Raw genomic sequence first — 12,500 nt, 5'->3', positions numbered from 1 at the left:
CGGTCATTTATGAGCTCTGAGCCCTATTCCGGGAGGGAAATAGCTGTTAATCACGAGTCCAACAAGCATATACCTCTGGATGCGATGGACACACACACACACACACACACACACACACACACACACACACACACACACACACACACACACACACACACACACACACACACACACACACACACACACACACACACACACACACACACACACACACACACACACACACACACACACACACACACACACACACACACACGATAAATATATGTTTCTGTTATTCTGTGGTACAGTGGTAGCGTGCTCAGCTGGTAACCATTAAGCCGTGTCCAGACGATCGGGCCTGCCCGTGAAAATTGTCCACATGACCAAGTTGATGAATAGCCACTAGCGTGTGGAGTGCGGTACCGACAAGCATGGCGCCTAGCATTGTCAAGAAAATATTCACCATGACGACTCTAACATCTAATCATATTCGTTTACGTCACACGACAGTGGGCGTGGCCAAATTCCCGCCAATGACGACACAAGTTTCTTACAGTGATCTGATTTTCAGTGAGGAAGGCCGAAAAAGAACCTCTCTTAATCTTACTGAATTTTGTGAAAAAATCTTCCTTTCAGAGAGTATCTATACAATTATTTTAGCGAAATAATGTTAGTTATACCTAATTTATGCTTTGTGGTGTTTATAGTGTTGATGGAAAAGATATTTAACGACAAGTCATGAAAGTTAAATGTCCAGTTGTGCACAACTAAGCGATATAGCAATAGAAAATAGAATTTTAATTTTGTTAATCATAACATATCAACGTAATATGCAATTTTCTTGGCGGAAATGAAAAATAAAAAAGTTGCTAAAACAGATCTCGTAAGATGCCGACGTCGAAGAAATGAAAGGATGATAAATTCGTCTATTCTAACCTAACCTGTATTTAGTAAATCGGTACCTGTAATTTAAAGGTCATCCGAATGATCGTCGTCGTCGTCGTGACGGATGTTGGCGGCCTGTTCAATCACTCTTTCTGATTGCGGGGTATATAGGTTTTTCATAGCTTGAAGGAATGCATGGATTTCAGCTCCATAGTATTGCTTCAAGAATACATACCTCGCGAGGTACTGGCGGAAGCGCCACTTGACAAACGACAAGATGGCGTCCCGATCCTATGCTAGTGACTTCGTTCTTTAGTATATTTTCTTGTAGCAAGTTATTTTTCTTTTAATTTCCGCCATGAAAATCGCATATTACATTCATGTATTATAATTTACAAATTTAATATTTATTTTTCTAATGTTATATCGCTTAGTTGTGCACAACTGGACTAATACCGATAATTGCTTTGTGTCAAAAAAAAAAAAATAAAAAAAAAAAAAGGAGAAAAAGAAACGTAGGATGTGGGAGGAAAGTCTGCTGTGGGTTCACGATGTTAATTTGCGTCAGGCAGGGTCGAAGCTCCAGCTAACGGGCACCGCCTTTGTGATTTCGTTCGACGAGCACTCGGGCAATTTGACCATTTAACCGTCAAATGTGCCCGTTAACGGGCGTGCCCGCCGATCAAAATCCATCTAGGACAAAAACCGAACCTGACCAAAACTACACCAATACTTCGTGTTTGTATTTAAGCGAAGATTTAAAAAAAATCTAAGTTGTGAAATGGGTGGGAATAGGTACGTGTCTCTGACTTGGCTACCCCCTTGTAAGGGGGAAAATGCTCTTGGTATATAGATAACGTTATAAAATAACGAATATGTATTTTCAGTGCAAATGAAATCCTAGGTAAATTTTTAGAAGTGCACACCTAAACGATATAGCAATAGAAAAATTAAATGTTTAATTTGTAAATTATGATACATCAACGTAATACATGTTTTTCTTGGCGGAAATCAATAACAAAAAAACTTGCTAAAAACAATTACATCACCCAACGGAGGTGCGACGATAGGTTCGAGACGCCATGTTTGTGTCAACTGTCCAGTCCCGTCATTGTCAGTTTGACTTTGGTAATGGCTACCTTGTGTACCGGGTGTTCGTTTACTCCAAATGACGTCACAATTTTGAAACGGTGCTACGGAGCTGAGGTTTGTTTTTCTTGAAGTTATGAAACCCCTCTACAATTTCTTCGACTTCCGCATCTATCAAAACAAAGATGCGTCTCAAGTAGTCGCCGCGGCTCCTTTAGTGTATAGATTTTTGCAACATTTTTGTTATTGATTTCCGCAAAGAAAAAATATATTATGTTGATGTATTATAATCTATAAAATTTATATTTCATTTTCTATTGCCATATCGTTTAAGTGTGCACTTCTAAAAAAATTAACGCAATACCAAATATGCAGTTAATACAGCGTACAAAATACATTATACAATATGCAATACATAATACATAAATACAGTTACAGTATACAAATACATCACACAATATATGATATGCAATATATGATACGCAATGTACAATATACCAGTTGAGGAATTCGTAGAATCTAAGGAATTTCAAGGAAATTCTAGGCTGTGACTTCTAGTTTCAGTAATTTGTCCTTACGCAATGAAAACAGGGGTGTGAAAATCGTATGACAACAATAGGTAAATTAACCTGTAGTAAAAATATAATTTGACAATGTATCATAGTTTTCTATGAAGAAAGTAAGTGAAATAACAGAAAATGGAGGGTGCAGCATCAGTTTCGGTGACTAAACGACCTAATTGTAAGAAGTAAACAACTTATCAGTTGGCCGGATGTGGTAGAGATTATGTAAGTAATTGAAGTATATTTGTGATATGACAATATACATTCTATCTACTATAGCTTACTGGTGTTCTGTTACGTATATTTAGTCAACAAATAATTCGACGGTGATGGTTTATAATACGAATTAAAGTAAATTTAAACTTGTGTTGTCAGATTTTGAGTGTAGAAGTCCTCATTCCTCCCCACGGCTAATCACACGCAGTTACCATAAAAAAGTAAGAGAGCATCATACGGATATCTGCGCGTGTCATTAGAGGTTCTGTTATAACCCGCTGATGGGGAAGCGAGGCCCTATGGACATATTCATCAAGCCGAAACGTGCGGTTGCTGAACCCACAAGTAATTATGAATCAGATGACGGAGGTGCAAATGAAACCGAAGTATTGCAGGGAAAAATAATTCGTACTAGCTTTACTCGGCAATATGACTCGTCGTACAGTAAATTCGGTTTTGTAGCCACGAATGATGGGGGAATGCAAAAACCACAGTGTGTATGTAGTGGAGAAGTGTTGGCTGACGAGTCAATGAAGACGTCAAATCTCAAGGTACGTTTAAATACAAAACACAAAGAAACGAGTTCAAAGCCAAAAGAATTCTTTGAGAGAAAGCATGTTGATTTAAAAGGCCGTCAGAATCAGACCTTTGAAGCGAAGCGAGGACTGACGTCATATTTTTCTGGTGTTTGATCAAACATTTTGGTGTTTTATGATATTTTGTTTTATTTGACCAAATGACAAGACATCTTGTCATTGGAGTTTAATGGGTTAAAGATGTCTGCATAGAAATGCTAGGCGAGCCAGCGGCAAAGAAAGTGGCTTAGGTACCACTTTCAAATGACACAATAGATCGACGAACTCACGATCTGGCTCACGATATGCAAGATCAGCTCATAGAACAAATTCAGTTAGCAGAGTACTTTTCTTTGCAGTTTGATGAATGTACAGACTTTGCTAATCAGGCAATTCTGATGGTGTATGTGCGCTTTGAACATGAAGCTGATTTGAAGGAAGATTTTTTTTCTGCTTCGCTACCGACAAAAACAACTAGTTCTGATGTGTCCAAGACAGTGAGCGACTACATCCTTAACAAATGTGGGTTGGATTTCAAGTTTTGTGTAGGCGTGTGTTCTGATGGCGCTGCTCCAATGATAGGCCGGCATTCGGGAGTGGTTACCCAGAATGCAAGTCGACGCACTGCTTCCTTCGCCGAGAAAGTCTTGCAAAAAAAAAAAAAAAAAAAAGAAAAAAAAAATCCACAGAACTAAACAGTGTACTCAGCGAGATGGTAAAAATTGTAAAATAAAGATGAATGCTTTAAATTCGAGACTATACACTACATTATGTGATGATATGGGAGCTGATCACAAAAAGCTTCTATTGCATGCCGATGGACGTTGGCTATCGAGGGGGCAATTCCTGTTAAGAATATTTGAGCTACGAAACGAGCTTTTCGAGTTTCTTAAGGACAAAAAACCAAATTGGTTACAATTGATCACAGATGTGTGATTGGCTAGCCAAGCACATTGGAAAAAAAAATGCCGGTCCGTCACATCAGATACTTTGAGAAGCACTGCAATATACAATATATACAACATATGCAATTTACAATATATAAAACATGTAGTATACAATATATAAAACATATGCAATATACAATATATACATGTGCAATATACAATATATACATGTGCAATATACAATATATACATGTGCAATGTACAATATATACATGTGCAATATACAATATATACAACATGTGCAATATACAATATATACATGTGCAATATACAATATATACATGTGCAATATACAATATATACATGTGCAATATACAATATATACAACACGCAATATACAGTATATACAACATGTGCAATATACAATATATACAACATATGGAATATACAGTGTGAATACAAGAGGACTTACCTGCGGAAGCGGTTTTGGTTCGCGGAGGTGCATGTCGCCCACGTTGATGAAGGTGGGCGGGAGCGGGCGCGGGTAGTCGAGGGCGTAGTGCGAGCCGATCAGGACGCCCGACAGGTTGGCCAGGAGGGCGGCCGGCGGCGGCGACTCCGGCAGGAAATGTACGATGGTCGACGAGATTGTGTGGAAGTAGATCTGCCCAATCAAGGGTCGGGCCGGGTCGAATAGGGTCGGGCAGGGTCGAATTAGGTCGGGCAGGGTCGATTCAGGTCGAATTGGGTCGGGCCGAATCGGGTAGGGTCGAGTCGGGTCAGTGGGGAGAGGAAAAGCAAAGCAAAGATAATTTTTGTTTTATTTTCTATTTTCATTTTGTTTTATCTACCCACTTATTTTATTCATATTTGTTTCTATTTATCCAATTTATTCATTTACTTATTCATCCATATATACTCCATTCCTATAAGAAATTACACTCGATTTCTGCCGTGCAGCTCGGAACATTTGGTAGTCCTAAAGCCTCCTTCTCCACTCATGTACCAGCGAAACGCAAATTCCTTACCTCCTTTAGAAAATATTATATTTCCCCACTTCGTTTATAAGATAGGAAAATTTAGTTTCAAAACTCGGTAGGGTAAGAAGCTTGGTAATTATGTGGAGTTGAAGTCGAGAAAAATAAATTATTAGTTTATACGCATATTTACTTATAATTAATCGATGTTTACAGTAATTATGATAAGTGTAGAATAAAACATGTGTTCTCCTACATAAACAACTCCTGAACACGATGGTGCATTCAGATTTCACATAGTGAGTCATAAGAAATAAAATTAGGGATATAAATATTTTGCGTCATGACACTTGTGTCGCGAGGGATGGATGGATTGTAATTCCTGACGCCTTCCCTCCTCCTCCTCTTCCTCCTTTCAACTTGTTCATCATTTAATTAACATGAGAAAGTAGTCGTTTTACTTATATCTCTATTTTTCTTATCTTTTTGAGTACACTCAAATAATCTACCTACCGTCTCCACAGATTATTGATCAATCCACATTACAAAAAAATAGTTTCGGGTAAGAATGATGGAAAACTAATACTTTCTCATTATAAATTAAATGACGAATAAGTCGGAAGGAGGAGGGAAGTAGTCTGCAATTATCATTCCTCCCTCCCTCGCACCCCGAGCGTCATGATGGAAAAAAAAAAAAAAATCCTTAATCTGATTTTTTTTATGGCTTTCTATGTGAAATCTGAATACACCATCGTATTCAGGGGTTATGCAGAACACGTTTTATTCTACACTTATCATTGCTGTAAACTTCGATTGATTATAAATAAAGATGTATATAAACCGACAATTTCTTTTCCTTGACTCCAACTGCACATAATTACTTAGTATTTTACCCTATCGAGTTTTGAAAACTTTATTATAGTTGTAGAATGCTCTTTCTAATTATTGAAACTAAGATTTCCTATCTTATGAACAAAGTGGAGAAATGTAATCTTTTCTGAAGGAGGTGAGGAATCTACGTGTCGCTGGTGCCTGTGTGGCACAGGAGTCTGCAAGACTACCAACCGTACCGAGCTACATGGCAGAAATTGAGTGTAATTTTTATTAGAATGAAGTATAGTTTATCTATCCCTTTATTTATCCACTTATTTGTTTATTCATATATTTATTTATCTATTGAGGTATATTAAATTGCCTGGCGACACCTGAAGGAGGACCCCGAGGCCTCAAGGTCCACCTCGGTGGTACTCACCTGCATGATAACCTTCCCTGCGAGGTAGAGGGCGAAGTTGAGAAGCCTTTGGGCGAAGGTCATGCTATCGGGAACCCCCGACAGGAGAGTCGGGACTACAGAAGGGGCGTTGAAGGCCGACGTGTACTGGGGCTGGCCTCCCGCGAAGAACAGCGGCCAAAACCCGACAACGGGGATGCCTGCGTCAGGAGGGAGAGGAAGAACCTTTGTAGGAAAAAATGGCTACACTGATGTCATGTTAGATGGCACAGTATGACGTCATAGTATACCGGTGACGTCACAATTTTCTCTCCTCCTCACTCTCTTCCCTTCCCTCTTTCTCCTTTCCTTTTCTCTTGTCCCTCTTCTTCTCTTCCGCCCTCTCCTTCCCCCCTCCCCCTCCTCCTCCTTCATTTCCTTTTTCTCGTCCTTCTCCTCCTCCTCTTCCTCTTCGGCCTCCTATTCCTTTCACCTTTTCTTTAATCTCTTTCCGTTTACCCCTCTTATTCCTCCTCTTCCTTCTACTCCTCTTTCTTCACCTCCTCCTCTTTATTCACCTCCTCCTCTTCCCTCTCCTTCTCTTTATTCACCTCCTCTTCCCTCTCCTTCCCTTTATTCACCTCCTCTTCCCTCTCCTTCCCTTTATTCACCTCCTCCTCTTCCCTCTCCTTCCCCTTCTTCACCTCCTCCTCCTCCTCCCTCACCTTCCCTTTTTTCACCTTCTCCTCCCTCTCCTTCCCTTTCTTCACCTCCTCTTCCCTCTCCTTCCCTTTCTTCACTTTCTATTCCTCCCTCTCCTTCCCTTTCTTCACCTCCTCCTCCTCCTCCCTCTCCTTCTCTTTCTTCATCTCCTCTTCCTCCTCCCTCTCCTTCTCTTTCTTCACCTCCTCTTCCCTCCTCTTCCCTCCCCTCCCCTTTCTTTACCTCCTATTCCTCCTCCCTCTCCTTCCCTTTCTTCACCTCCTCCTCTCTCTCCTTCCCTTTCTTTACCTCCTATTCCTCCTCCCCCTCCTTCCCTTTCTTCACCTCCTCGTTCTCCTCCTCCTCCTCCGCCTGTGGCCACTCACCGTGCGCCTGCGCCAGGGCGAGTCCACACTCGTTGTACATGAGTTCGACGACAGCCACGTCGAAGTGGTGCTGGCGGAGGTCCTCCTTGAGCGGCTCGTGCGACAGGAGCGCTGCGCAGACCGCCTTGCCGGTCGCCAAGCCGTCCCAGGGCACGGCGGTGATGGAGAGGCCGTTGTCCCAGAACAACTTCAGGGGCGTTTCTCCCCTGGAGGAGGAGGAGGAAGAGAGTAAGAGAAGTTCCTGGTGAAGAAGTTTGTTTGAGGTCGTGGGCTCTTCGGAGGCTCAAGGGCGTGACTCTGTATGATTCATTCTGATTTTTCGCTGTCCCGGGGCCGGGGGAAGAACTAGCCCAGTGATTCTCGACAGTTTTCGCTCCATTCCCCTCCCCTGCCCACACCCCCTTTTCATGAATTCTCAATATTCGTGTGGTTCCCCCCATCGTTTTTCTCTCAAATCCTACCCCACCAAAAAATGTAAATAATGATTATGGTTATTAGTGATAATGAATTATGATGATAATAATAGTAATAATAGTGATAGTAATGATAATAGTAATAATAACAATAACAATAACTATAATAATAACGATAACAACAAAATGTTGACAAAATTGAAAACCATAATAATCTTCCGCCAAGACAGTAGTGGAAATGTCTTTTATATTCAAATTCCTCACATTATCCCCCTTCCAAGGGAGGTAGCCACAAAAGGAACCCCCCCCACCCCCCCCGCCCATTCCTCCTCATGTCACATTATATAGAAATCGTAAAAATTCGTAAAAGCAGGCCATGCCCCCCATGACCTAAATTCTTGTCATGGATCTCTGGGGGCCCATGGACTCCTTGGGAGAGCCCCCATGGACCCTTGGGGGGGGAGGGGCCGCATGAACCTCAAGTTCAGGAGACACCATCCCCAACCGCTCACCCGTCCCCTTCGAACAATCGTCACAGTTTGAAGGAATATAATTTGAATATTTTGTATTTCTGCAGGACTAATTTACTCAGTTTCGAGGAAGGGGGAGGTGGGGGGGCATCAATACAAAACGTTAATTAAAGAAGTACAGTCACGAGCAAAAAAATTTGACCCACCCGAAGTTTTTGATTATACGATATTCAAAATCTATATCTGACATTTTTTTTTATCTATTCAAGAAAATGACCTAATTGTAAGTTAAATGGTACATAGAAAAATGCATCAGGTACTCGACAAAAAAAAAAAAAAAATCATATTGACGTTGTGAGAACTGTATCGTTGGTCAAAACTGTTCGCGACTGTACTTGGTGCGAGGAATAATGACATGATTCAGAGATTATACTCGTGTATTTTTTTCATTTTTTTTCCCAAATATTACAAAATAATTAGTGTCGTCTTAAGGACATGCCACTTAAAAGTAAGCAACCAGAGGTCTAAGTTATGGGTTGGATAAGCTTCTGAAGGTAGGTGGGGCTTGTAAAGGTAGACGGGGCTTGTAAAAGTAGGCGGGCTTGTAAAGGTAGGCGGGGCTTGTAAAGGTAGGCGGGGCTTGTAAGGGTAGGCGAGGCTTGTAAAGGTAGGCGGGGATTGTAAAAAATAGGCGGGGCTTGTAAAGGAGGGCGGGGCTTGTAAAGGGAAACTGGGTTTGGAAAGAAAGGCTGGGCTAGTAAAGAGAGGCTGGGCTTAGTAAACGAGGCAGGATTTATAAAGGGAGGTAGGAATTATAAAGGAAGTGGGCGGAGCTTATGAAAGGAGGCGGGACTTATGAAGGAAGGCGGGGCTTATGAAGGAAGGTGGAGCTTGAGGTCCTTACACAGGTGAGGCGTGTCAGAGAACCTAGTATTGGATGTTATCCTAACGAGGCCAATGATGGGGATCCTTAATCGAACCTTCGAACACTTGTACCAGTTCGAATCCTCGCACGCTCACCAAAGAACGCCAGTGGACAAATTCGAACCTTCGGACAGTTACCGTCCGTTTTCTTTGTGGGTGAGGAACACTTACCGTCCGTTTTCTTCGTGGGTGAGGTAGGGCAGCTTCCCGTCCGAATTGTTGACGCCGATGAGGAACTCGGTGATGTTTGGACTCTTGGCGAAGTCGTACATGTTCTTCTCGAGGGGCCGAACTACTGTGATCTGTGAACAAATAACCTTTAGGTCGGTTGGCCGTAGGGTCTGTAAGGCGATGTTGACCATAACAGTAACAACCATATGTGTGTGTGTGTGTGTGTGTGTGTGTGTGTGTGTGTGTGTGTGTTTAACCACGGTCTTGAATCACGTGTTAGTCTCGTGATCGACAGCTATTACCTTCCCAAATGAGAGCATAAAGTATGTGTATGTGTGTAAGAGAAATTCACCACGGTTATGGATCACGTGTTAGTCTCGTGATCGACAGCTATTACCCTCTCGGATGAAAAGCCAATATGCGTGTGTGCGCGGGTACGCACGTCCTTGCACGTATACTAAGGCAGACATTACAACCCTATCCGATTAAATCATGCAAATATATTACTCATTTTTTGTAACATAAATGCATTTTTTATTACGAAAAAATCAGCTCAATTCTGTGGTGATTTAAGCATATGAAGGCAAGGAGCCTACGGCAGGAGGCGCTTAGTAGCTGTGGCCGAAGCCGTCACCTTTGCCCGGGGCAGGTAAATGTCAATGCTGGGAATGGGAGAGGACTGCGGGATTTGAACCCACAACTAAGAGAGTGCGAGACCAGCATGCACGTTATTGTATAGTATGGTAGTAAATGTGTATATATATATATATATATATATATATATATATAATATATATATATATACATATATGTATATATATCTATATATATGGATATATATATATGTATATATATATATATATATATATATATATATATATATATATAATAATAATAATAATATAGTTTTGGTAAAAGGTGGGTTACTACGACTGTCCACATCTGTACTTATAAGATGTTAACATTCATTTTCTTTTGATAATTACTCACTCGCATACCCTTCCTTCGTCAGTAGGAACCAACGTTCACCCTTGGGTCTTCCTCCGTCAGTAGGAACCTGTACTCACCCTTGGGTGTCTTCGTTCATTAGTAAAAACAAACACTCAGCCTTGAAGCCTCCCTTCGTCAGTAGGAACCTCTACTCACCCTTGGGGTCTTCCTTCGTTAGTAGGAACCCCAACTCACCCTTTCAGTCTTGGAGTTTTACTTTGTCAGTAGGGACCGACACTCACCCTTGAGGCCTCCCTCCGTCAGTAGGAACCTCTACTCCTCCTCCGTCAGTAGGAACCTCTTCCTTCGTCAGCAGGACGAACACTACCTCAGTACCCACCTGGTGCCCATGGCTGACGATGGACTGGGCAAGCTGGTTGTGGAAGAGGACGTGGGAACCGCAGTACGGCAGGATGTAGAGAACCCTGAAGGCGTGACCCACGGTGACCCACTGCACCAGCAGGAGAAACAAAAAGGCGCTTCCCGGTCCTGATGTCCCGGACATGTTCGTCCGCCTTGTGGGGACTTCTGCCGAAGTTGATGGCGACCTAGACAAAAAAGAAAAAAAAGAAAAGAAAAAAAAATTTAATCGGAGTTTTCTTTTTTCACCCTGCGTGGTAGATAGGCATGATAGCCTCTGTATCGAACCTGCATACATCTTTTGAAAATTATATCATCTCTCCTTTCTTCACTTTTTTTTCTATTGGAATATTGACCTACAAACTACAAATCTACAAGCTCTACAGTCTACATAAACTGAAATAACAAATCTATTCGTTCATATCCGGCCACTGTTCAACATACGGACAATGACATCTGGTCCATCAATGAATCAGGGAGGGAGGGAGGGAGGGAGGGAGGGAGGGGAGGCAAATTGCTGTCACGGACTGTAATTTACCAGCGCTTCAGTAGAGAAGATGATGGAGACAACCCATTGCAATGGCTCCGACCAAACCCCTTTTTCTCTTCCTCCTCCTCCTTCCTCTCCTCTTCCTCGTTCTCCTCTTCCTCGTTCTCCTCTTCCTCGTTCTCCTCTTCCTAGTCCTATCCTCTTCCTCCTTGTCTCCTCTTCCTCTTCCTCCTCTTCCTTCTCGTCCTCCTCTTCCTTCTCGTCCTCTTACTACTAACACTCTCCCTCTCCCTCCTCCTCCTCCTCTTCCTCCTCCTCCAAACTCGGCGTCACACAGGAAGGATTAAAAAAAGCCCTCACACCCACCCACCCTCCCACCTCCTCCATCCCACCTCCATCATCGCCCCGTCACGCACAACGAACCTCCTTCTCCTCCTCCTCCTCCTCCACCCAGCCACCCAGCCGCCCTCGTACAGTGTCCTCCATGACAGACACAAACTTCTGCAAGAATGAGGTACACGAGATTATATGTCTCAGTTTCTCTCTCACACACGCACGCACGCACTCACACGCACACACACACACACACACACACACACACACACACACACACACACACACACACACACACACACACACACACACACACACACACACACACACACAGGATCACATGAACACACGCATGCACAGACACGCGCACACACACACACACACGCGCGCGCGCGCACGCACACACACACAAACAAACACAAAAACACGTGTACACACATACACACGTACACATGCAGACAAACAATACACACACACACACACACATGCAGACAAACAATACACACACACACAAACACCGCACACACACACAAACAGACACAAAACACACACACAAACACAAAAACAAACACACAAACACACGCACACACACATTCACACACACACGTACATATGCGCGCGCGCACACACACGCACACACACACACACACACACACACACACACACACGAACAGACGCATGCAAACACACACGTACACACACGCGCGCGCGCGCGCACATACCTGAACACAGGTACACAAGATTGCACGCACAAACACACGTGCACACACGGGCAAATACACAAAAACACACACACAAACGCAAAAACGCAGATACACACGTACACACACATGTATACATGCAGACACACACACGCGCACAAAAGCGCAAACACACA

The 12,500-nt window shown here is 42.6% G+C and overlaps 1 protein-coding gene across 2 annotated transcripts in view; it reads right to left on the bottom strand.

The window, feature by feature from the left end:
- The window catches only part of LOC143026189 (UDP-glucuronosyltransferase 2B15-like), a 52,124-nt gene that overhangs the window by 6,981 nt on the left and 32,643 nt on the right, over positions 1 to 12,500 (bottom strand). For both annotated transcript variants that reach the window (XM_076186208.1, XM_076186214.1), the window contains exons 2-6: positions 10,781 to 10,988; positions 9,451 to 9,581; positions 7,473 to 7,678; positions 6,427 to 6,605; positions 4,670 to 4,861 (exon numbers count right to left, since the gene is read on the bottom strand). In XM_076186208.1, the coding sequence (XP_076042323.1) occupies positions 4,670 to 4,861; positions 6,427 to 6,605; positions 7,473 to 7,678; positions 9,451 to 9,581; positions 10,781 to 10,945 (873 nt within the window). In that variant the 5' untranslated portion in view covers positions 10,946 to 10,988. The remainder of the gene's footprint in view (positions 1 to 4,669; positions 4,862 to 6,426; positions 6,606 to 7,472; positions 7,679 to 9,450; positions 9,582 to 10,780; positions 10,989 to 12,500) is intronic.

The sequence above is a fragment of the Oratosquilla oratoria genome, chromosome 1 (assembly GCF_046742065.1).
Source record: "Oratosquilla oratoria isolate Oo_2021 chromosome 1, ASM4674206v1, whole genome shotgun sequence".
In the NCBI taxonomy this organism is placed as follows: Eukaryota; Metazoa; Arthropoda; class Malacostraca; order Stomatopoda; family Squillidae; genus Oratosquilla; species Oratosquilla oratoria.
The sequence above is the reverse complement of the archived record's forward strand: the minus strand, read 5'-3'. Positions and strand labels throughout refer to the sequence as shown.